This window comes from Equus przewalskii, chromosome 17, assembly GCF_037783145.1.
Source record: "Equus przewalskii isolate Varuska chromosome 17, EquPr2, whole genome shotgun sequence".
Classification (NCBI taxonomy): Eukaryota; Metazoa; Chordata; class Mammalia; order Perissodactyla; family Equidae; genus Equus; species Equus przewalskii.
In genome coordinates this window covers 62,381,970-62,408,588 of record NC_091847.1, presented here as the reverse complement: position 1 = coordinate 62,408,588, position 26,619 = coordinate 62,381,970, and the positions used below count along the sequence as shown (strand labels likewise).

Genomic DNA, 26,619 nt, shown 5'->3' with positions numbered 1-26,619 from the left:
CTGCTGCTTTATTTATTTGTTTTTTATTTTTAGGATGGCTTTTCTTTCCTTTAAGAAAACAGGAGTAATTGTTCTGGTTGAAATAGTCTCTTGCTGCTTTCTGTAGTCTATAAATGGCTTAAGTAAAGAGAACTTGTAACTAAGAGTAAGATTTGTGACAGACAATTCTACAGATAATTAAAAATTGACGTTGAGTAATGTTATTCCACAGTCTGTTCACACATAGTCTACTCCCAAGGGATTACTTATATATAGAAGGCAGCTCTGCTTACCACTGTACCACAAAGACACACGAGATTACTTATGTATAAATGAAGACTATTCAGTAATATGCTAATGCAATGATGAGAACTCATATGGAAGAGAGAATTTCATAGCTGGAAAAGACTGTCATCTGGCCCAAAAAATTTAGAGCAAAACAGATTAAATTAGTGTCTCAGCCTATGATAATCTCAGTATTTGGGTGTGAAAACATACGGCACTAATTAACATATTTACCAGCCCTGAGACTTAGTTCAGTGGGTTGCAGGACAGTGTTGGAAAAAATTCATTTCAAGTTTATGCTCCAGAGAGGATGGTTCTATGAAACTTTGCTCATTTTCCAGGCCACAGATTATATCCCTAAGCACACTAAATCCTCTTATGAGTGAACCCTATCAGTACAAGGGGCTTTGGTAAAAATCAAACTGTGGTCAGTCAGTATAACTCTATTGGCCAGACAATCCCTTTGTCCTCAGTGGCATAGTTTCCTTTTAACATGGACATCATCTTGGCATTTTAATGGCCCAATTAGTTTAATATATTTGGGGCTCAAGTATGGGGCTGCCGGTCAGACCTAGGTCTATAGCAAGAGAAAATGGGTTCATAAAAATGGCAGCATTAGGGCAGCTGGGTCTAGAGCAAGGATAGAAGAGGAAAGAAAGTTGGCACTTTAGACTGTAGAAGAAATTGAGGAAGGCTAATATAACTAAAGTGAAATAATAAGTATCATCTAAGAATTTGTAGTCTGTTTGTTCATGAATGTTTCTAAAAGTAAAAAGTACTAATGCCGTAGAGCCTTAAGTTTGAGAAATTACAACTATTTTAGATAGTTTTTGAAACTGCATATATCCTGATAGTCTATTAACTGGTCCTTTTAAACACCTTAGATATCCACAATGAAGAACTACAGGAACTATATGAGATTATGTATCTTCTGAATCTTGAAGATGATAATTTCAGTCAGCCTGATTTTACTGTGAAGTCTATGTCCCTCTATTCCCACTGTATTAAAAAAAATGCCAGTTTAAATTGATTGTCTTAGGAAAACTAGCCTGAAACCGTTGGAGTGAGCCAGAGAGCGGATATGGTGAGTCCCAGTAAATCATATGACTATATGGATGAACCACTTCAACAATTCTCCTGTTGGGCTGGACAATAACAGCAAACATATGCATTCCCATGTACACATTTGAGAAGGGAATCACAGAACAACCGTTTATCACTATTTTTTTTCTATTGTTTTTGCACTTACCTCTAAGGGTTTTACAGCCAGTCGTCCAGTCCTATCCAATGAGATACGTCTTTCTCTCTTCAACTCTCCTACATCAGATGTGTCTGAGGAGTAACCTCTCCCACTTATTGATACTCTTCTCAGTTCTTCTATGTTATGTCCAGTTTGTCTTAAACACTCCATCTTAAGTTTCTCAAGAGGTTGAGTTTTTACAGAAATTACTGCTAAGTGTTCTGAGATAATGTGTGGATCTATTTTGATTGGTTTATTCCCAACATGTGGAACTATTTTAATTGGAAATTCCTCTCCAAATGAATCTTGAGCTAAGTCTTCTTCCTCTAAGTCAGGGATCATTTTACCAGCATGCTCTTGTGCCTTTTGAACAATTCTATTAATGTCCAGATCTCCAAAGAGATTTGGATTTGAATTCTTTGAGCTAACTGTATCTAATGGAAAATTTGAAACTCCATTAATAATCAAATTAGCCACTTTTTTAGGGAAAACTCTGTTTGTATCTTTTATATCATCATAAAGTTCGTTATGAGTTCCAAACTGTTGCAGTACTTCACTATAAACAGAATCAATAATTTGAGAAACAACTTCTACACTTTCTGGATTTAAAAAGTGTTCCTTAGGATCAGCAGCAACAAGACTGATATTACTTTTGGAAATTTCAGCTGTCACAGACTTTGTCAGTTGAGATGCAATTTTATTTAAGTCAGGCTTTAAGCTTTTTGCATCTTTGCTTGAGGCACTTGGCAACCTTACTATTTTAGCCAAGAACAAGGCCAACGCTTCCTCCAAAAACATGGCATCTAACATAGCACCTTTTTTGCACGGAAACTTTTCCTGGTACTTAAATCCATCAATAATTTTGACCGCTTTTTCCATAATTTTGACAGCTTCAAGGACTAATTCTGAACTTGATACTTCTTCCTCTACTTGACGTTGAAATTCAGAATTGGAAATTTCCTTCACCATTAAAAAACCTATTATATCAGAGAGGATATTGCTCTTACCCAACAAATCTTTAAATATAGAAGTATAGGAGCCAGAGTGCTTTAAAACACTGGTATAAACAGAATTAACTACTTTTTCAATAGTTTCATTCTCAGCTAAAGGTACAGTAGGCAACTCCTTGGCTGGTGGTACAAGTTTAATCTTACTTTTGGAGATAAATTCTTGAATTGAATTTAATATTTTTGAGGTTATTTTTTGCATTTCTGTTTCAAGAGATTTGTTTCTTTCCTTATCCACTTTTGGAAACATAGATAAAAGCTTTGATAAAAAGTTGACAGCAATTTCTTCTATTATGTTATAAGGCAGTATATGGGTACGTGATGGTTGAGGCTGGGGAGCATCAGCAGTTTTGATAACATCTTTAAGAATATTTTCAACAACACTGTCAACTTCTGCACACTGATAGGGAGTTAGGTCTCCAGAAAAATAGTTCTGCAACTGATTACCAGCTACTTCTCGTAGAACTAAGTCAACTATGGTTTCTGAAAGGATTCTGCATCCACTGGCTACACAATTTTGTATAATCTCTTGTGATCCAAACTGTGACAAGAGATTATTATACATAGACTCAACCACTAATTGAATAATTTCATCATCATTGGGATGTAAGGTTTCCACATACCGTATAATCATATCTTCATCTTTGGAGATCTCTGTTGTAACTGTACTTAATAACTTCATTTGAAGGAAATCCAGTTCTGTGAACAACTTGCCCTCAGATGTTTCTGCTTTGGTATTTGATACTGTTGAGAAAATTTTAGATAAAAGAGCAGCAATCACATTCCCTAAAAATTCATGAGGCAGCATGATGGTGTATGGTGATGATGTTTGACAGTCTTTGCTGGCTGTTTGAGCCACATTTTGGACCTTTTTAACAACATCCTTAGATTCCAGAGGAAAACAAGCTGAAGCTGGAACATTATCAGAAGATATCAAATTAAGTTGATGTTGAAAAATTTCATTTATCACAGTGTTAGTTAGTCTTCTTGCTAAATTTTCCCCATTACTCTTTATATTCTTACAAATGGCGTCTTGAGATCTATATTCCTTCAAAATATTGCATATAGAGGAGTGAACAACTTTGTTGACTAGTGTTTTATCAGTTGCTGGTATTTTATCTGGAAAAGGTATCTTATCTGAAGAGGAATTTTTAGTCATTTTATGTATATGTGGCATTTTATCTACCGTTATTTTCTGAATGCTAGATGATGATGCTTCTCTAGTTGATTCTTTATGGCTGGGAGATACTTTAGGAACTGATGACACTTTATCTACAGGTGAAGAAAACTTATTTTCCTTATCTGGCCTGAATACCTTAATTTGAGCATTTGAAAACTCCTTTAACAGTGAATTGAGAAGTTTCATAGCTGTGTCATAGAGTTCAGCTTGATTTTCACCATTGCTTACTTTCTGACATTTATCACATGTTTGTGTTTCTGGTGAGGAAGAAAAGATCAATTTGTTAACTATTTCAGTGATAACATCTTCTAAAAATTTAGCAGGAAAAATTCCAGGTTTACTTTTTGGTAGGTGCTGAAGACTGGCTGTTTTACTAGGTTCATTTTTAATCTCAGCTTTCCTTTTCTCTTTGTCTCTCTCTTTCTCTTTATTTTCACCCCCATCTCTCTCTTTCTCTCTCTCTCTCTTTCTTTCTTTATCTTTCTCTCTCTTCATCTCTTTCTCTCTGGCAGGGAGATTTTTGTTAATTGAAAGGGATGAATCCTTTGCTGAAATAGACTGTACAAAATCTTCGCCAACCTCTTGAATTACATCCAATGCTGTTTCACTTGGGGGGATCTGGAGTTTTGAATAATCTGCTGATTCTTGAGAATAATCTCTTTCTAATATATCATCATAAATATTTTCAATGACATTTTGAACACTTTCATAATCTGAGTATTGTGCCTCATTTATATCTACTTGAACTGGACAGTCTTTTCCCCCCTCATTGTTTGGCCTTTGGTCAACTGTTCTCAAAGTTTTCTCTGTTGAGCTCCCTGTATTTCTCACTTTGGATGTCAAGGAAGATAGCTGAAAGGACTTGTCTTCTTTTTTGAATGAATTTTCTGATTTGTCAATCTTCATTTCATCGTCTATCTCAAAATACGGTACAAGTATTTCCTTCTCACATTCTCTATCATCAGTAGCTACTGGAAATTGTGTATGTACCTCATTACCTTGCCCCTCCTTATCTTTTGAAGCTGATATGCTTTTATTCTCAATTTCCTTATTTTTAAGTGTTATCCTCAAATCTGGCTCCTGAGTATCTTTACTTTTCACACTAGTAGTTGGAGAAGTAACTTTTGATACAGTCTCATTATGTTTTTGAATTGAAATTCTCATTTTATTTTTATTCTCTTTTTTTTTATTTACCACACCTGCAGGTGACCCTGACAACAAGTTAAACATGTTGTTTGCCATAAATTTAGTTAGAGAGGTAACTATTGGATCTTGGATGTCACCTTTCCTCATTGATGCTTCCTCAGTTTTGAAACTCTTCTTTCTACTCATTGCACCTCTGTCTATTTCCAAAGTGTCCAACACATTTTTCTGGTCTGAGGTTGAAGAAGTGTATTTATATGATTTTTCTGGTAAAGTAAGTTGGTTCCCTTTTAAGCATCTGTTTATCTGTGTAGAGATTTTCTGTGGTAGGTGTTGAACCCTTTGGGTGATGTTATCTGGGTTTAGAAATGAAAAGAAGGTGGAAGACCAGTCTCCTGAAAAAAGTGGTTGAATCTTGAAAGCAGAGATTGCCTTCTGGGCTAAAGCAGCAATCATTTCTATAACAATGTTACTCTTATCATCTTTCTGAATATCATTAGACTCGTAATTTCCTATGAACTGATCATACACAAAATTGGATATTTTATCAACTGTATCTTTACCAACTGGTGGAAAAGAGAACACTTCTTCAGCATTTGGTAGAACTTTAATTTCACTTTTTCTAAATTCTCCTATCAGAGAGTTTGCAAATTTTATAGCCAAGCTGACAACCTCTGGCTCTGGCATTTCTTTTTTCTTAGAATCTTCAGTAATACTTGGAAAAGAATAAAATTTGTGAACAAGGTCAACGATTACATCTTCTAAAAATGTAGCTGAATATAGAGAAGGCTGTGCCTTTTCTTTACCAGCTTTAGTAAGTACAGAGACATGGTTATAATCAGATAAGTAACTGGAAGATGATTCTTCACCATGTAAAAATGGCTGCAGATGATGATCCATGATTTCCTTCATAATGAAACCAGCTATTTTACTGAGGAATGAGCCTCCTCTTTTGTCTGCATCTTTCTGTACTTCAGCTTGAAATTCAGATTTTTTCAAAATATTATTACATATAGAGTCAACCAAATTCTCAATCATTTCTAACTGCACACTTTCTGCATTCTCCTCTGCCCTGGCAAGACGGATCTCATGTTCAGAAATTTCTTTGATAATTTCATCAGTCAGTTTTGAAGCTTCATCCACAAACTCATAATCTGGTAAAACCTCTTCCTTTTCTAGTTCACTTTCAGTGTCAGTTGAAGGGAACATATGCACTAGAAGCTTGGAAATCATATCTTCTAAAAGAGAACGAGGCAGCACAGTAACACATGATGGCAAGGAGTAGGTATCCCTCATGATGACACTGAGCACATTTCTGATGATATTATCAGCTTGAAGGGAAGAACAAGAAGAAGATACCAATTCTCCTGAAACCAACAACTGCACCTGATAATCATAAATTTCTTCCAATAGCAAATGATATATTTTCCTTCCAAAACAAATACTGTCACTTTGTATAGCCCTATATACTTGAATCAGAGATTTATATTCATCTAATATTTTTTCATAAATTAGGTTGACTGTTTTTTGAACTATTTCTTTATATCCTTCTGAAAAACACATATCATCATCAGAGTTATCTGCAACTAAAATCTCTGATGTGTTGAACTCCAGAACAATTGACTTTACTAATGTTGTAACAATGCCAGTAATTGTGGCTTTTACTGTATCTGGGTTTTCAGCAGCCAAGACATTATGTGAGAATGCATAAAGGAGTTTACATAAAAGCTCAGAAATTACTTCCTCGAAAAAGACAGCTGAGTTCACAATGAAAGACAACTCTCTTTGTTTAGAATCTATTGCTTTTTGTTTACAAGTTTGATCAACTGCAGCTGAAAGGAGAGTTTTATCTTCAGATAAAAATGACTGAAGATGATGGTTAAATATTTCTTTTATTATACAACTTGCTACTTTTGAGACAGGTATGTTACTTATACCTTTTTTATCTTTTGTAAGAGACTGGTATACATTTGAATGTGAAAGATCAGCATAAATGGAATCAACCATAGACTGGATATCTTTTTCTGAAATCTTGCTTTGTTTTTCATTCCCGTGTTTAATAATACATATTGCATGTTTTGAAATTATTGACATGATTTCATTTATCAGTTTTAAGACAGTCTTACTTAGGTCTGATTGACAAGTATCTGGGTGTTCTGCACTGGAGGCCAATGGACTTATCTGAGATATAAGCTGGGTGATGATTTTTTCTAAATGAGTATGTGATAGCATAGTAGTATATATTGTTGAAGCTTGTCTTTGGAACCTTGATTTAGTAATGTCACACTGAACTCTCTTTATCAAAACATTAGTACTGAGTTTGGAGTGTGACTTAAAAGGAAGCTTTCCTATAAGATTTGGATGAATTTGGAAATCAAAAGTTTCGGCCAGGACGATTTTAGTTATCTTTGCAGCCAGTGTCTTAGTGTCACTTAGAAAATCTTTATCAGGCATTATTTCCATATCATATTCTTGCAAAACTTTGCTGTACACCATGTCAATAATGTTTTTGACTATATCTGTCTCCACTGGAGGCAAACAGAATTGTTCCTCAGCATTCTCTAGAATGCTAACTTGGGCTTTTGAAAATTCCTCTGCTATCAAAGTTATGAGTTTTTCAGCTTTATCAAACAGTTCATCTTCTGAATCTCTTGCTGATTTCATTTGTACAATGCCTAACACCCTGTGGAATATTTTGCTTAAGACCCCAGAGACCACATCTTCCAAAAACGTTGAGGAATAAACAGTGGCAGAAAACCACTGCCTTCTCTCATCATCAAAATATGAGTATGACGAAGAAGGTAATGACTTCCCATCCACAAACGGCTGAAGATGTTGTTGACAGATATGTTTAATGATAAAACCTGCTATTCTATCAATAAGAACATCATCACTGCTTGTGATATTTTGCTCAACTGATTCTTGAGACTCAGAGTTTTGTGAAATATTTTTGAACACTGAATCAACGAGATGCTGGACATCATCTTCTGAATAAACAAACTTGGTTTCTTCTTCATCTTTTGAAAATCGAATTTCATGTTGGGAAATTTTCATCCTAATATCACTGATTATCTTTGAAGCAATTTCATTGAAATTCACTCTTGATCTGTCTTTTGGAGTTTCTTTGTTTGGAACAATGCTAGATGCAGAAGGAAAGATCCTAGATAATAGTACTCTGATCATATCTTCTAAAAATGTGTATGGTAGCAAGGTGTTGTATGGAGATAAACTCTGACTTGGCTTGGTAGATTTACTGATATTACTAAGAACATCCTGAAAAATATTCTCAGCTGTTGAAAGAGAATAGGAAGATGACAAATCCCCAGAAAATAATGGATGAAGAAGGTAATCTGTAAGAGCTGCTACAATTAAATTGGTAATATTTTCCACAAAAATATCACTGTCTTCAAGTTCTTTATCAACCTCAGGGTCCAGCCCATGCTGTTTTAAAACGTTTCCATAAACTGAGGTGACGAGTTCATCCACAATATCTGTATCTACAGAGGAGTGAGACTGTTCTTTGTCATCATACAGAATATGAATTTTAGCTTTGTCAAAATGGTTATTTATTGAGTTTACTATTTTTTGGGTCATTTTTTCTAGTTCAATTTCAGTGTTATGCTTTGGACTGAAAATCTTTGATAAAAGTCTGACAACAATTTCCCCTACAAATGTGTGAGGGTAAATACCTAAGAGTGATGGTGTCTGGGGTCTGTGTGACTCTATGACTTCACTGAGAACCTGTTTAACCATATTCGATACTGCATCCAATGGAGTGTTTGGACGAGGTAAACCTTCTCCACACAAAAATGGTTGAAGATGATTTTCAATAATTGCTTGAATAATAAAACTGGCTATTCGGTCAACCATGATTGGACTTCGGCTGATTATGCTTTTCTGTATTGAAACAAGACAGTCAGACATTTGTACAAGATTGCTGTAAACAGAATCCACCATCTTCTGGAGGTTTTTTCCTGTGCAAAGATATTGACTATCATATATAGTGAACCAAATTTTATGTTTTGAAATGGCTGATATAACCTTATTTATTATACAGGTAGACATTTCATTAAAATCTGAACTTGGGAAATATTTGTTTCCCAAAGAAGAAGCCTTACTGGGTAGAGGAATGAGTTGACATAAAAGTCTTCTGATTATATCTTCTAAAAATGAGTGTGATAACATAGTGCTATAGGCTGTTGAAGATCTGTGTTGAGAAGTAAATTGTCTCAGGTTATTTTGAAGTTTCTGCAGTATAATTTCAGCTTTGAGAGGGTAATATGAATTAGGCATGTGCTTTCCCCTGAAGCAAGATGGGAGTTGGTAGTCTAAAATCTCTAACAATATGCCATTAGTTATTTGTTCTGCTATTGAGGTATTGTCATGTGTCAGATTATTACCACAGGTCACTTGCAATTTATATTGCTGTAAAACATCACAATAAACTGAACCAACAATGCTACTAACAGTTTCTTTATGGATTGGTGGAAAACACTGCCTTTCTTCAGCATTCCGTAAAACAGTGACTTGTGCATTATTAAACTCATTCACTACATTGTTGACAAATAATGTATTCATCTCATTGAGCCGGGCCTCAGTGATGTTTTCATTTTTGCCCCAGAGTGAAAGAGAGAGATTAAAAAACAGTTCTGAGATTATTTCCTCCAAAAATGTGGCTGAATAAATACCTGTATTCATATCTCCTGGATATAGCTTATTACAGATGCCTATTGTATCCATATCCTTTGTTCTCTGTCTTTTAAGAAGAGATGGCACAGAAGAGGAATTCACTGAACATTTCTTGCCAAATGGTGCTCGTATTTTGGAGCTAATTACACTGGGATTATTCAGGGATCCTGTCAAACCATTACCATTATAACTCATGAACCTTAAAGAGCCTTTACCTTGTCCCAATTCTGTTAATTCTGGCCCTTTTGCTTTTATGAAACTAGACTGTATTTCTCTTGTTTTATACATTAAATGCTTGTTTGCAAAAGGTGGACTTTGGGGGACTTGTATACCGTGACATAGTTTGTCCATCAATGATTTAACTAAGCTATGGGAAATAACAGTAAGCATAGAGTCTGATGACAACAAATCTTGATCCATTTCTGCCAGGTTTTTTGAAAGGTCTGACATATAATCACCTTGAAATTGTTCACAGTCCATTGCTCCCTTACAATAATCAAATTCTCCACTTTCTACACTTTGAAGTATTTTAAAAAGTTGACATTCTTCTGCTGATGTCCCATCAGAAAGAGGTAAATTATCAGCAAAGACACTGTTTGTGCATTTTTCCAAAAGTGTTCTGATAAGTTTTTCACACACAACATTGAGAAGAAAAAATGATTTTGGGGTGATCTCTAAGTTATTTCCAAGTATTCTACTACTTGGCTGATCACTTGATTTTTTATCAGAATCCATAACCTCACCTGGGTGTTCATCTGGTAAAAATAAATCTAAAACAATATTAAAAACTTTATTGACTACTTCCTTGGATTCACGAGTTTTTAGGCTACCAACCAGACTGTCTAACTTATATGCCAGATAATTTAATTTATTTCTTTGAATGAGGCGATCAATTTGGTGAGTAGAGGATTCCCAGTCTCTGGAGGCTTTCTGTCTTTCCACTGTATTCGTTTTGTTGCAAATGGGCACATCACTGCTTCTAAGCATGGAAAGTGATTTATTTCTTCCAGTGTTTTCAAGGTGATGACTTATTCCTATTTCTTTGGATAGTACATGAATCACTCCTATTAAGAGATCCTGAAAGAGATCATCAAAGTCAGCGGCAGCTACTCCTGGGCAGTAAATATACTTTGTTTTTAAAGGAAACATTTGCTGTGCAATGTCAGACTCTATAATGTTACTATTAAAAAGGATTTCAATAATGATTTCAGAAATATTTAAAGCAAGTTCTCCAACAGAAATTGACCTGTTCTCAAACACTTGAGAATCAATTGAAATAATCTTGTTAAATGCTGCATTTTGGCTTTCACATGCTTTCTCTTTTTCTCTACCATCTCTGGTGCTATCAGAAATGCTAAAAATTAAATGGCAAATGACAGACTCAGTGAGACATTCACAAAATTGATAAAGTGATGAATCCTTGTATATGCTTCTTAGAGGCTGTTTTGAGTCACATTTTTTTCTTGGCAAAGTAGAAATAACAGACACCTTCTCCTCACTGGAAACTTAAAAAAGAAAACATTACTATTTTTAGCATACATTAAGGGAAATATGAAAAATTAATTATATCGGTAATTATTTACATATGAATTTCACCTTTGGACCACCTCACTAAAGAAAAAGAAAAACTTAGCTAAGAGAGAAATTGGGTTTTCTTCAGATATTTATTTTCTACCTTGTGGAATCTTAATTTTAGCCATAAAGTTGAGAAAATAACGCTGAATAATTCAAATCTCTAAGTCAAGTGCTGGTATCTGTCTCACTTAGATGGTTAGGGGCTCTAAAAAGCTGGAAATTCTGGGGCAGAAAATGATTTCCAAGTTTATTCTTATATGATAACATGTCTGCAGTATTCTCAAGACCTCATATAATTATTAAAAATCTATTTTTGGTCAAAACATTTAATGTTGTGCTATGCATTACTTTTAGGAGGCTAAGGAGTTGTGTTGCAATGACAGCTTGATTGAAATAGAAGTGTGCAACTCCAGAAAGGTTAGGGATGGATTGCAATGTCAGTAGTACTTCAACCCCTACGTTACAGTTTGCCATAAGGATGGAGGGCCAGACCAGCTAGGCATAGGACTGTACTCTTTCTTCATTCAATAGAGTATTTATTGCAAATCATATGCCTACTAGGGATGGCCAATTCTCAGAGTGGCAGCCAGAGCAACACACTCTTTTTTCTTAGAACTTGATCATCTATTATACTTCTGCCTGCGGAATTGGGCAAGACTCTGTGGAGATGGGAGGCTTTATGCTAAGCTTTGACTCCTAGAGTGGATTTGGCCATGTTGAGACGAAGGGAGGGAGGAAAGAGTATTCCAAGTGGAAGAAGGGAGTGTGAGTGAAATCCCTGGAAGGCCCTGGACACGTCTGAGAATAGAGAATAGATTTGATAAAACAAAAAAACAAAAAAACAAGCCAAATACCAATAGGACAGAATCATGGATCTTCTCTTGTTTGTTTTGTTTCTCTTTATGAATTCTCTAAGTTCAATTAAGAAATGCTTGGAGAAAGTCTATTTATGAGCTTTCAATTGCAGGCACACCTTGAAAGAATACCAATTTTAAGGAAGGGAAATGACTTCCTAGCACAGATGGGTAGGACAGGTAGTATGTATTCTCCTATTTGAATGATGGGCAAGTGATGTATCTGAACTGATAACGTAGCAACTACTTATTGGTAACTGGAATTACTGATCCAGTTCAGTGCTATTATAGTATTATTAGATTGAATTTTAAGATATTGCCAATAATCAAGAGGTTTGGACATACAAAAATGGCTATTACATATGGTTCAACCTAACATACACAGATAAACATTCTTAGAAAGGGAGTAAAACTATCTTTGTAAAGATATGTTTACAGTATTATACCAAAAAGGAATTTAAGAACACTGGAATGCAAACAAAACAAGATGTTTAATACCACTGTTCTTATAAACCGTGACTAATAATGACACAGACATCAACTGTACACCCTGAAAAGATGGATCACTAAGGTTCAGTCAATAACTGTACATTTGGTATGATTATAAAGAAATCACGTGTAAGATCTTTAAAAACTCTTTGGACCTCATACCTCATGCTCAGCCAAAATCCCTTGCTTTAAAGTAGTCCTATTTTCTCCCATCTGCAGATAATGAAAACTGAACAGTAGACCCTTTCAGATTCAAACGGTGTGAATGTATAACTTTTGTTTTAGTATCCTGATTCATTAAGTAATTAACTATCCCACCTCCAAGGCTATTTTTTGAAAAATAGTAAATGCAACTTCTGGGACAAGAGATCTTTTAAATATACCTGACTTCTTTTTCTAAATTATGTCAAGTTCTAAAAGAGGTTATCTCTTGCTTACCTCTAGTTTCTAAATTCTTGAAATATGTGATCACAGATGTGGTAACATGTCTTGCTACCAAATGAATTTCATTTGGACCCAGTTCATGATCAGCAAAAGCAATGACTTCAACTTCCTTCAGGGTCCTTATCTCTGGGCACATCTTATTTTCCCATCTTTCCAATAAAGAGAAATCTTCCCTGCTGGCTTCAGGTTTTTTGTTTTCTTCTTCAGGTATAGAGCTGATTCTTTTATCCCACATTCTAAGCAAAGTTTTCTCCTCATTCTTTTGTCCTCCAGAAATTACAGACAAAGGGTTTTTCTTTGACATGAAAAACGGTTTCATGGTTTCCCTGCTTTCATTATTGTGTGGTTGACTTGGAAAGCCATAGCTTGACAGCACAGTATTGACGATGCTTTCTGCAGCTAAACATATTCTGAGTGGAGAAACAGTTGTCTGAATTTGGTTTGGCGGAACAACTGGTTTTAGGGTGTCATAATGAAACACTCTTGGATTTTCACCTTTTCCCAGTTCTATGAATGACATGACTTGCTTTAATGCTGCTTCTGTGGATTCATTCGCTTTCTTAAACAGTTTTTGTAAGACACTGCCTTCAGGGAGAGAGCTATTTCCTTTCATGGTTTGATCAAAATGGCCAAAGTTAGACTCCTTTCTGCTGAAGTCTTGTACTTTGTTGCTAGAGCATGATGACGTATTTTCTGAATCAGGCTTTTCCATTGGCTCTGAACTTTCAACTGTATCTTCTACACAGGCTCTGGCATATGAGGGTACATTTGATGAAGCCTTATACTTTTTTTTCATATCTTCTGAATAAAACACCAAACTGGGTACACTGATTTGTGGAGGATTATTCCCCAAACTAGCTTCCTTTAACTTTGATGTGGGCATTTTCATACCAGTTGCTAATTCAACGTGATTAACAATGTAGGTATTTTCCACTCCTTGGAACAAACTTTTCTTTGGAAGGTTTTTGATCAGAGACTCATTGAAATGAGTACACTGGTCCATCAGTGTGCCAATGATCTCACTTGCTACAATGTTCTCTTTCAATATGCCAATTGGACATGGTTTCACTTGGCTTATTTCTTTGTCTAGCTTGTTCTTAATTATACCAAGCATGTCACTGATGATACTAACAGCATATGTAAGTAATTCTGAATGGAATGAATGAACCTGTAGAAGGGTATTCTGTACATTTTCCTTGGAAATAGTACTTGACTTGGATTCATCAGAAAACTTGTTCAGTGGTTGTAATTTTGGCAACATTTGTTTACTTAATTGTCTCTGTTGGACAGAAAAAAGGTTTTCTATAGGTGTTTTCACTATTTCAGAAAACTCATATTTAGAGATATGTTTAAACTGCAAGTCTACAAATGACTCTAACATGTTTAAAACTCTTTCAACAATTTTTTGAACAACTTGGTTGCTAGAGCCCAAAGAAATTTGGTCTTTTTTCTTCATACTATAGATTGGCACACTGCCATGGATGTCCTCGGTTGGGAAATCATATTTATTTTTAGTAGTAATGTGTTCCTTCCTACTTGCTAGAGTTTCTTGACTGTCTGGGGTGGGTATCTGGGACAAAAAGCACAGCTGCAATTTCTCAAATAGCATTTCAACAATTTCCCTTCCAAACATATTAATTTGTGCTTTGGTGTCTTCAGCTCTAGCAGAAGCCCCTTTAAAATGATTATGGAGCCTGCTTTCACAATCCTCAAGATATGCCAAATTTAAAAGTGAAAGAGAATATTCTAATTCCTTTGCTTTTATTGAAATTTCAGTCAAAACATTTTCAGCTATGTTCAATAGCTTACATTTTTCATTTTCCATGTCACTTGATTCTGCCTGCCATTTGTCAAACATTTTCTTAAAAATACCTTCTTTAGGAAAAATCTGTTCTAGCTGTGAAGAAACATTTTCCAAGTAAAAACATGCTTGTGGTTTGGCAATCGACCCTTCACCTATATTTCCCTGTGAAAGCTTGAGATCATCCAGATGTGAACATTTGATCGGATAAACCATATTGTGGTTATTTGTAGCATATAATTCTTGTAAAACTCTATTAACTATTTTATTTGCTGCCATGATTTGATCAGATGGTAGAGCTGTAACATTTACCATTGCTCTAGTTTGCTTCACCGTTTCAAATTCTTTCACAACTGTTTCCAGGATATTACTTATTATATCCTTGGCATATATTTTTAGTTCTGAAGTGGGCAATTTCATTTCTAGTAGGTTTTTGGCATCTCCTTTTGATAGGATGTGTGACAGCCCAGTGGCAGACTTGGATCGACTGTCTTTTGGAGTCTTCTCGCCAGGACCTAACTTGGTCTTGCTTTTGGCCTTAGCACCACTAGGTCCTAGTTGCAGTTTTGTTCTAAATTTAGGCAAAGGAGTAACTTTTGATCTTGCTTTTAAACTTGTTTTAAAACCTGGCTTAGGGCCACCCTTAGGGCTCACTTTAGAACTGTGTGGACTTAGAGGTTGTAACTCATCAGAACAACTTTCAGGGGATAAAGTCTCTTCTAGATGAAGTGAGGCAAAATCTGTGATCTTACTGAGAACGATTTGGACTAAATCCTTTCCCACTTGCAATGGTGAATATTGCAAAAAAGTGTTGTCCAGTAGAGAGACATTTTGACTGCCTGCATAAGAATAAACCTGTGGTATTATATATCTAGTGGGATTACTTCCTTTTCCTGCTTGTTTAGCTTCTCTGACACATGATGGTTTCTTGGGTAAGGTATCACTGTTGTCAGATGCTTCTACTTTTTTATTACTTTCATATAATGATGTCACAACTACAGAGTACATTTTATCCAAAACACTTTCAACTATATCATTTGCTGTACTGTTAATATGTGATTGCGTCATATCTGATGTTTTACTTTTAGAATTAGCTATAAAGTGAGGGATTTCATTAAATGAAGGCAAATGGCCAATGATTTCCATTATTCTTTGATACACTTCATTTAAAACTTGTTTCACTGCACTGACTAATGCAGTTTTTCCTTTTTGTTTTGATTTTCCATTTCTCATAAATATTTCTTCCAAAACAATTCTCTGGCTTTCCTTTTCTAATGCCATTTGGTTTTGTTCTAATGGGTACTTTGGAAACAGAGAGAGTTTGGTGTTTTTTTCTTGCTCTCTTTGTCCCAGCAATATTTCATTTGACACATTTAGTTGTGAAAATAAGTTAGGATTGTCTTTTGAGTAAAAACTAATTTCCTTGACAGATCTTTTATTGTGTAAAATCTTTAAGATACTGTTGACAATTTCACTCACAGTGATGTTTTCTTGGAATGAAATATTGTTTGGATATGGATAAGTCTTTTGGATTTCTAGGTCTAAGTCATTTTTAATAAGCTTCAAAATGGCTCTGGCGATGATGTCAGCATATTCCTTAAGACTAGCTTGTGATAGATGAATTGTGGATCCAAGTTTTTCTCTGTAACTGGCAAAAGTGGAATCTGCAAGCTCTTGGCTGAGAATAGTTTCAGTTGATATTTTAAGGACATCCACATTTGATTCCACTTGGCTTGACTCATGAAAGATGCTGTCATCTTGTTTACAATTTTCCAGTTCCGAGCTAACAAATGACTTTTCTTTAGGCTGGAAAACAAGAGTAATTAATGAATCTATTCTTTCTGTGGCAAAAGATTCTAACCGATTGAAAATAGTTTCAGTAATGAAGTTAGCATTTTCCTCACATGTGTCAGGAGCAAATTTCTTGGTGTCTTCTCTCTCTACTACAGTTATCTGACTATCGTCAGCACAGACTAATTTCAGATTTCTTGAAGATGGGAAACACCCTGTTTTTCCTTCACTTTTTGACCCCGTAAGAGGAGGCTGTTGACACTCTGCTTTTGGAAACATATCGCAAAACGTGAGGGGCAATCTTGCAGCAGTAGAATTCTTTGGATTTATGCCAAGCATGATGGCAGAACTGAGATTATGAAGAACAATATCCACTATATCATTGGATATCAAAATGACATCTGACTTAGGAACTGAAAGTTTTGGAATAATCTTATTTGCACCCTCAATGAACATTTCAGAATTTGCTTGGAAATGTTTACCAGTTAGGCTACCTTTCAGAGCGTGTGTGGCAAGTGAGAGATTATTCTGATACAACGTTTTTTCATAAATATCACATAAGATACCTTCAATAGTATCTTGCATTTTAAACTGAAGTACTTTTCGATATTCGGTCTTATTAAACAGCTTTTCAATAATACCTTCTTGCTGATCTGAATCAACTTCTTTGTGAGAATTGTTTTTGTCATATTTGCCTTTAGATGATACAATATCTAACACTGTGTTCACAATCTGACTTGCAATACTTTCAGAAACCACAATGTTATGAGTTACAAAAGGACTTTCCCTTTCTTTATCTAACTCATGTTTGATTCCTTGTAAAATTTTTCTGGCAACTTCTGTTGCATATATATTTAATTTATTCAAAGGGAGTTGACACAATGAGTTGGTCTTTTCCGAAGTAATATGATCCATTGAGCAACATAAAAATTGATCATCAGAATATGAATCTTTGGCTGATAATGCTTTGCTTAATGCACTCTCATCCTGCTGAATAGATAAAGCCACTGGAACTGTGAAGTTGATTTGGGGACAAAAGAGAGATTTTACTTTGGAAGTAGCGAAAGTTTCTAAATTTGTTAAGATTGCCTGCACAATATCTTCAACTACATTTACTTTGGCCTGTTTGTCAACATTGAATGCGGACTGAAGAGTACATGGTTTCTTGTCCAGCACAGTAACAGAGGGCCTTCCTCCATAGGTGTGTTCATGAAAAGAAATATTTGCTGAAAAAGTGACGGTTTTATACCTATTTTTACTTGCATTTCTCTCTGTCATAGCAGCTGAATAAAGTTTATGAAATACAGTTCTAACAACATCATCTGCCACTATGGTTACATCTGCTTCAGATACCAAAGGACCCATCATTTTATCTATAAATTGAACAGATGTTTGAGCAATTGGCTCATCAACATTGTGAGAGATGCCACTTAAATGAGAGTGGGAGAGAGAAAGCACATTTAATTGATTGACCAAAGCATTTTGAAAAATTTCATTCAAAATATTTCTTATAATAGGAACGATTGGAGATTTCTGTGTTTCTTTGAGTTTCACTTCAATTTTGTTTAAGGTTCTTTCTAGAAACCATTGTTTCAGAGAATCTGATTTAGCTTCTTCTCTTAGTGATGTTCTCTCTCCAATGAATTCTCTCTCTGTATGTGCAGCATCTTCTAGAAATGAATCTGATTCAGCTCCTCCAGGGAGAAGATTTCCATACGTTGGCCTGTATCGATAAGTTTCAACGTCTCTCTCTTCAGATTCAGTTTCATTAAACATATCTGAGGATACTGCATCTAAAATTAAATTGACTATATTCTTAAGCATTTGTTTCTCAGGTGATGGGGTTTTTACACTCGTCCTCAAATCTAATGAGTTCATATTTAATTCTGTTTGAATAGCTTTCAAAATAGTACTTGATACCTTCTTTGCATTCATGTATAAAGCAGATTTCAATAGTTCTTCATGTGTGTCTGTGAAAACACTGAGACTTCCACATTCCAAATCCATCGTATTGCTTTTTTTATTTCCATCATTAATAGAACCCAGAGTTTCTAAATTTCCATTGGCAAACCCTTCCAGTTTAGCAAAAACCATATTAAGAATATCTGCAGCCACAGCCTTCAGTTTATTTGGATGTGTTTCTTTTGAGCTTCCTGTTTTGGAAGACACAGGAGCAACAGTTTTTGCCTTGCTTTTAGTCACCTCTTTATTACCCCCCTGAATCATCCTGGAAACTATGCTGGAGATGATGTCAGTGCATTTGGTCATTTCCTCAATAATTGAAGCAAATGATAGGCTGTCAATATCAAGAGACTCTGAGACAGCTTTAAATCCAGAACTTGCAAAACTGGTATCCATGTCAACATCACATAATTTTGCGAGTATATATTCCAAAATCGTTTTGGAAGTGAGCTGAATATTAGACTGCAATTCAGTAGCCGTTTGCTGATTCTCATTCATCTTCTCTCTGTTTAGCTTACTGCAAGATGGCTGACAGTGAGGATGGGCTCCTATGAGCTTGCATAACATTTCAGACACTGTTTCCCCAATACTATCTAATACTTGCAATCTGGCATTCTCTTTGAGATCTTTTTCATTAAAGACACTGTGGAGAGCACACGGAGTAGCTAAATATTTGGCAAAAGATTTTTTATCCTGCCTACTTGGCAAAATGTTTTGTTTACCAACATTGTCAGTTCCATATGAAATTGTGGACCTTGACTTATCAGAAGAGAGTGAAATATTGCTTTGATCTGAATATTCACTTGATAAAATTTCACAAATACAAGTTAGTAATGGAGATGCAATAATGTCATCATTGAGATTTGGGACAAAAGAGTCTGAGTTATCAGTGTCAGCAAAAACTCCTTTACCTTTAAGGGATTTGGTATGGTCTATTTCCCCAAGATTGAGGTTTTTCTTATTGAGTTCCAGTTCATTCTGAATAGCATGCAAAACAATGTTTACCACTTTAGTTGTGTAAGTACTAAGTTGAGATTGTAATGAAGATTGCTCTGCAGGTGAAGGTTTGAAGCACATTGGCAATTTTGAACAAACGAGTAACTTCAGCCTTTCAAAAATTGTGTTAATGATCTTATCAGTAATGTCATCTATAGGTTGAGGTTCGCTTTCTTCAGATTTTAACAGGGAAGGCTTTTGAGGATCTACATTGACTGAAGATAAGCATTTCATTTTATTTTCACTGTCAAACCATACTTTTAATGGCTTTTTATTTGGTGCTTCTTTGACCATGTGGGGAGTGTCAGAACTATCTAGAGAAGTTTGATGAACTGATGGTGAAACGGAACTTCTGGTGATTTGGGGAATGCAGCTTGATGCCTTATGAAGTATATTTAACACAGCATCTGTTATTTCTTGAGCCACTGTACTAATTTCTGACACAGAGAACATCTGGTCCATCCATTCTTGATGTGACAGTCCTTGAGGTTTTTCTGAAACAAGAACTGAAGCTTCCTTGCCAGTTTTACTGTCTAAGTGACCAGGGGGAACAGAAGATATGTCCTTGAGCATTTCTGTTAAAATACTTTTAACTACATTTTCTGAAGCCTTTTGTATTTGATGCTTTTGATCTTGGCTGAAAATCAAAATGTCTCTATTCAAACAGGGTTTTTCCTTTAAAATTTCTTTATTAGTAAAAGATAGTAGCTTAGTCTCTAATCCCCCATGACAAAATGCAACTTTGCTTCTTCCAGAAGCAGGCTTTGTAGGTGGTCTGCTATTTCTTTTGTATTCAAAACAAGTGTTTCCTTTTGTAAACCAATGCTCAGGAACCTGCTCTTGTGATTTTGCTTTTTCCTCTTTGAAAGATGAATCAAGTACATTTTCCACAATTTTGTCTATTTCTTCACTATCATCTTCAGAATAAAGGACCATGCCAGGAACATTGACAGGTGGAAATGGTCTTCCCGACCTAGGACCATTAGATAATCTAGTACCAGTGAGTCTGTACTTTTCTTCAATGTCAGAAGGATTTCTCAGTCTAGAGTGTTTACATTTTTGAACATCAGCTTTTACTGGCTTCTGATGTAGCTGAGTGAAGATTTCATCGAGTAGCTGAAGGAGTACTACTGTTTCTTCAGATGCAATAAGTCTCTCATTTTTAAGTTCACTTTGTACATATCCTAGTATAGTGCTGATCGCTTCCTCTATTTGGCCAACCAAAGAAGACTTGGAAAAAATATTTGATATTAAATTTTGTATTTCTTCCTTAACAATTAAATTAGCTGTATCAGGTTCAGAACTACACTTCTTTTTGTCGGCTTTTGGATCTATCATATGTTGCTGATGGGAAAGTTTAGTTGCATCTTCAAGATGGGGAAGTTCACTTTGCTTACAAGAAGCAAGAGTCACCAGCTTCTCCAAAATGCCATACACCATATCCTCTGCAATATCACACATGGGATCCAAAGGCAGTGAAGTCTCTAAAGGTTTTCCATTTGATGGAGTGAGATCTTTTCCAGTGGATGTTAAGTTTGGTTTGATGTCAACTGACAAATCCTCTTGCGAAAACATCTCAACACATTTTTTCTCAACAGCAGACTGTAGCTTCTCAAGCATATTTTCCACAATCTCTGAAGCTACTGAACAGATATCAACATTGGAGAGCAAGTCTCCTTTTTCAGGCTGACTTTGGTCAACAAAAACTTCAGCAGTAACAGAAGAAATAGAGGGAATGGCTTGTGTTAAATCAGACATTATTTCTTGAAAAATGCTTTCTAAAATCAATTCAGTTTCCCCTTTTAAGTGACACTTAAAGTTAACAAAAACATTCTTTAAATTCTTCACTTCATTCATTGCTTTTGCTTTTTGACTAGACAACAGTGGACTCTCTAAGCCAACTGTTTCAGTGGTAGCATCCTTAGATTTTTTTGTGCCTGTTTCAAATGATGCTAAAAGGTGACTGTCAGATTTACAGCTTCTGAGCTTAGGGTATCCATATGTCAAGCTGGTTTTATTATATTTGAGTTTAGATGTTATACTCTGTTCTTCCATGTGATATGTTTTTCCCACAACTGTTCTTTCCACATGGGCAGGGGGTGGTTTCAAAGGTGTCGTTGGTCGTCTTACTGATATGTCAACTGCAAATGCACAGGGCTCTCCCTGAAATGTTTTAGTTGTTGCAGATGTGTAGCTTCCATATGTAAGCTCTTCACTGCATGTGCTACAGAAACTCGAACTATCTGAAGAAAGGACAGAGTCATCAGACACTGGGTATGCATTATTTCGCAACCTTTCTTCATACTTTGTTATGGCTGGGTATAATATACTAGTCACTGTAGCCACAACCCAAGTCATTATATTCTGAATTATGCTATTCAGTTCTTCAGAAGTTACCTGGAAAAGAGGCAAGCAGGAATGAAAAGAAAATCATGTAACAGCTTACTCTATACTGGGACAGAGGGTAACATTAAATTTTTTATATTAAACAGTACATAGCTGTATATCATCTTGGTTATAAAGAGAACATAGTAAAGAATCTATTTAGAATTTCAGATTAATGTCGTTTGTTTATTCTTCACTACGGTAAATTATTTTTTTATGTTTCCATTTCATTCACATTCCCTGAGAAGCTTTTTTTTTGACCCTCCAACATTTATTGCTGGGATAAATGACTTTTGGGTAAAAAAAGGAAAAAAAAATCACCAAATTGTTGTCTAAGCACATAACATGCAAGTATGCTGTCAGGAAGAAACATAGTGTATATGACCCTATGTTTTATTTTAAATATGCCACACTATTTCTAAGAAAGTATTTCTCAAAACAGAGGCAGTCAAAACATTTGGGTGCCTTCAGGGGCATCTGTCTAGCTAAGACATGAGGATGGAAAATAAGCCACCTCTCCTCCTCATTTCTTGCTGCAGGGGTGAGCCTGCTATCTGTATATATGGAAATGACTATAGCTCATTGTTAAGAATTATTGGATAGGCAACAAAAAAAGTTAATGCTTTACGAAGACTGAATGGCTCTGTATCCAAAGAAAGGGTATCAGTGCAAATTGTCTTAGATAGGAAGGCTGAGAAAAGATGGTGCTGTGAAGGAACAAATTAGTTCAGATAGAAAATAAGGGACAAACTTGAACTGGGCGTCAAAGAGTCAGGAGGGCTGAGCAAGGGTAGGAAAGTTGAGGAATTTCTCATTGTGAGCTGGAAATAAAAACCTAGGGACCAGATTTGGGTGACCGTTTCCTTAGTGGTCAATGGTGCTGTCGTAGATTAAATTGGACCAAGAGTAGAAAACAGAGTGCATCTATAGAATTCTATACATCTCTACTTACTTACTGAAAATATATTTGGGGCTTGCAAAGATCTTTTTGCCTATAATAAACTAGTAGTCTGTTTTTAAGCTGTTATTACTCAAGACATAAAGGCTATAAACACAAGCGACTGACAGCAAAGCCTGAAAGGCTAGATATAGGCACCAGGGTAAACAACAGGATTCCTGTAATGGGGCTGTTTGCACCCACAATATTGCTTTAAGTTAGATGAAATTATTCATGCTTCAGGCCAACATTCAAAGAAAAGTTAACACCTATGTTGTATTCTGTGAATGGAATATTCTCTCCTGACTCATTTGAGAGTATTTGGGGGCACCCCGGGGAAAGCCATTTTATTCTGCTCTAATCCCCAATCTCCTAATATATTTTTTCACTTATCATACAGACAATGGCTAGTAGTTTGAAAAACATTTTTTGGATGACAGTGTATGTGGTATAATAGTTGCCTTATTAATCACATCTTTAATCAAATATTTTATGAATAAAACCACAATTTTAACAGGGAAAGTAATTGTTCTAATCTACTACAACACATATAAACTAAGACATTCAATATACATTATTTTCTTATTACCAGAGATAATAAAGAACAGACCTACATTATTACTCAGGCGAGGTATGAGAACGAATTTCCAACCTTGATGTATGAGAGCTATTCCTAAAGTTTTCTATGTAGTGAATGTGGTAAATAGAATCTAGTTTTTAGTTGCTTTCCCTTATAATATTAAACAGAAATACTCCCTTGAATCAAAGCTTTTGTATTTGCTACATGGTCTATGAATTGAGCAGGAATACATGTGAAAAAGTATGTCAGAATATATGTTGTTCTGCACCCCTTTCCCTTTCCTGACTGGCCTGACTAGATTCAGAGTTGGCCCTTATAAATATACCCTCTTGTCTGTCTGTTCTAATTCCCAGCTTGTACCTTTTTATATAACTTGTTAGGTGTCCAGGTCCCTTCCCACAAAAATGGCTAGAGACAGACCCAAGCATCTCACTCCACTGGCCAAGTCTGCAAAGCCATGTTGCTTAATGGTTTCCCATGGCAGAATGGGTTTGTGGTATTTGATGCTGTTCTTATGGTTGCTAGTTCCCTTAATGCCTCCCCCTGTTCTATCCCCATGAGACCCCTTCCTAAAGGGTCAACACTATCTTTTGATGAGAACTTTAGACCAATGAAAAAACTAAGAAGTAACTGAAAGCACATTTTAAAGAAGAAAGAAAGGACGAACAGGGAGACTGACATATCAATAGATGATTACTCATTATTTGATTCAGATTATTTTCTGTTATGACACATCAGAAAGTACCATTAATATGCTGCTTTATCAATGGATTTTATGATACATACTTTTTCTTGCAAGCAATTTTGTAGGAGGTCCTGTTGTCTGTAAAGTCAAGAGAGGTTGATCATTTAGTTATGACTTAGGGTCAAGAATTTATGTAACTTTTTCCAAAACTTCTAATCATTGAATCAGCTTCTTCTCTTTCTATCTGAGAGTTTTTCTACAGAACTCAAAAGGAAGAATAAACTTTTTTTCTCCAGTCCCCACCCCCCCCCCCCCCCGCAATTTCTCCTCCTCCTTCAACATTGGCCCATATGCTTTATTACTCAGAGGAGTAGAATTGTAGCTGCAGCATGAAAAATATATCTATCTGAAAATTCTACTTCTGACCTACCTTAGCCATGCCTGCTTTGTGGTTCTCTGTGGAAGGACACAGAATTGGAGGGAGAGTGTGGGCTAGTCCTTTCTGTCTACTAAAAGGCACCATGAGGTGACAAGACATCTGAGCAGAGTTGTCTGATAATCCTTTACTTACCCAAATCCCATAGTCCCACCCACACTCTCATCACTGAGTAGGACAGGAATATGTGGACGATTATTCAATAACTGGGTTAAAATCATAGGTTTCTTGCCATATTCAATACCAATTTAGATGTAGTCCGTTTCTATATATGACGATATTATTCTGTCATGTGTTCTAATGAGAATTTTTTATCATCACACATTACTTAAATCAAAAATAGAATGCTCTGAATTGTAACAAATTAAAGGACAACTCAATAATAAAAATTATAGAATAAGAAAACAAAACAAAATAAGATCTAAGACTGTAGATCTGATTTATTTTCATATATTTCAGCTATATGTTTATTTTCATATATTTCAACATGGGCCCTTTGTTTAACTTCTTACTTTCTTGAAAGAAAATTGACCGTCCTTTTTCTTTTTTTCTGGTCCTGTTCTTTACATTATAAAATTTAATTTTTCTCGAAGTCTAAAATTCAAATATGACAAACAGCAAGACTGAGAATTATATCCTAAATCTTGGCAGAAAAAGAAAACTTCACTGGTTTCAGCTCAGAAATTGGGCTTGGTAGCAACAGTCCATACTTAGACTAGTACCTTTTTGCAATATGGAGCCTGGAGCATGAAAGCTGATAGCAGTGACATCTTCTCTATCTTTTGGCCTCATTTATTTTTTGAGAATCTGGTTTCTTAGGTTAACCTAAGTATAGTTTTTTTCTTTTAGATATTCTGCAAACTAACTGCCCCAGATTCATTTTTCTATTCTCTTCACACTATGCTGTAGGCGCCAAATGGAATTGAAGGAGTCCGAGGTATTAATTGATGCCTGTCCCCACAGGCTTTCTGCTCCAAAGGCATGTATGTAGATTCAAACAAAGAGCAAAGACCTAGGATTAAATTAACCAAATAACAGAGACAGCTTCAATGAAGACCACTAAAAAACAACAGTATAACCAGATAAAGGGTGACATCAGTGAAAATGATATTCCACAGAGTGTTTATTCAAAAGAAAAGGCTGATCTAGGTAAGAACAGTGAACTTTGTGATGTTTTAACCACCCCTATTTCCATTCCCTTTCCCCAGCTCCATGATATCCTTGACAACACCTCACAATCATAAGGGCAGTTTTGTTCATTGTGGTATCTAACATTGAGCATTATGCTTCGAAGGTTGATAAACAAATTCCCATTTACAGTCTTCCAGATCTGGGCCTACTCTCTAATCCAAAATGAAGTCTTTGTGTAGGCCACTAATGGACTTCTGGAACTGGTTCCTAATCTCTTGCCTTCACTTTTCCTCCTATGTTCCTGTCACAGTTATACATTATGTATTGCTAATTTGATCATAAATTCCCCCCTCCAAACTATCAGAGAGTCACTGAATAAATAAACTACAAATTTATGACCACAGTTTGCAGGGCAGCAGACTTGCCTTCTCCTTTCTGTCACTCCTTGCATATTCCATCCCAATAATATAGATTTATTATCTAAGTGCAATGCTTAATTATTGCAGCTTTGTTTGCCCCCACTGCTATTATATTTGCTTTGTCTTCATTCTCTCAGTCATGAATTTCCATGTGTATTTTATAAACCTTTCTGTAAATGTTTTGTATTAACATTAGAAAAAACAGAACTAAGCAAAAGAGGAGAGGGACGAGAGATGAGCTGGATGATGGAACAGATGTGATGATTCTACAGTAAAGTTATGAAATCCGGAGTTAAATCAGAACAAGAATGCAACCTGTGTGTGATGGGCAGAGTCAGACCAGAAACTATTGTTAGCTGTATTTTGTTTGTACTCTGACTTGATGTTAGGCTGGGTGGGTACAGCTAAAAGTCTTTTATTCCTGTCAATTTGGTTGGGAGTGGTGAAGAAGCTGCAGGTCATGCACAGAGTTATTCATCTTAGCTGAGATAAGATTTTTAATGAAAGGGTATCCAAAGTACTCACTATAAAAGATTCAAGTGACTTTGTAGTTCTGTAATTTAGGTGGGGGAAATGAAGAGGAATGAATTAAGACTTTATTATGCGCCTCC

The 26,619-nt window shown here is 35.6% G+C and overlaps 1 protein-coding gene across 2 annotated transcripts in view; it reads right to left on the bottom strand.

The window, feature by feature from the left end:
• FSIP2 (fibrous sheath interacting protein 2) overlaps positions 1–26,619 on the bottom strand; it is an 86,425-nt gene that overhangs the window by 20,939 nt on the left and 38,867 nt on the right. For both annotated transcript variants that reach the window (XM_070581637.1, XM_070581638.1), the window contains 3 exons: positions 24,124–24,160; positions 12,880–21,832; positions 1,514–11,028 (listed from right to left, as the gene is read on the bottom strand). In XM_070581637.1, coding sequence (XP_070437738.1) covers positions 1,514–11,028; positions 12,880–21,832; positions 24,124–24,160 — 18,505 coding nt within the window. The remainder of the gene's footprint in view (positions 1–1,513; positions 11,029–12,879; positions 21,833–24,123; positions 24,161–26,619) is intronic.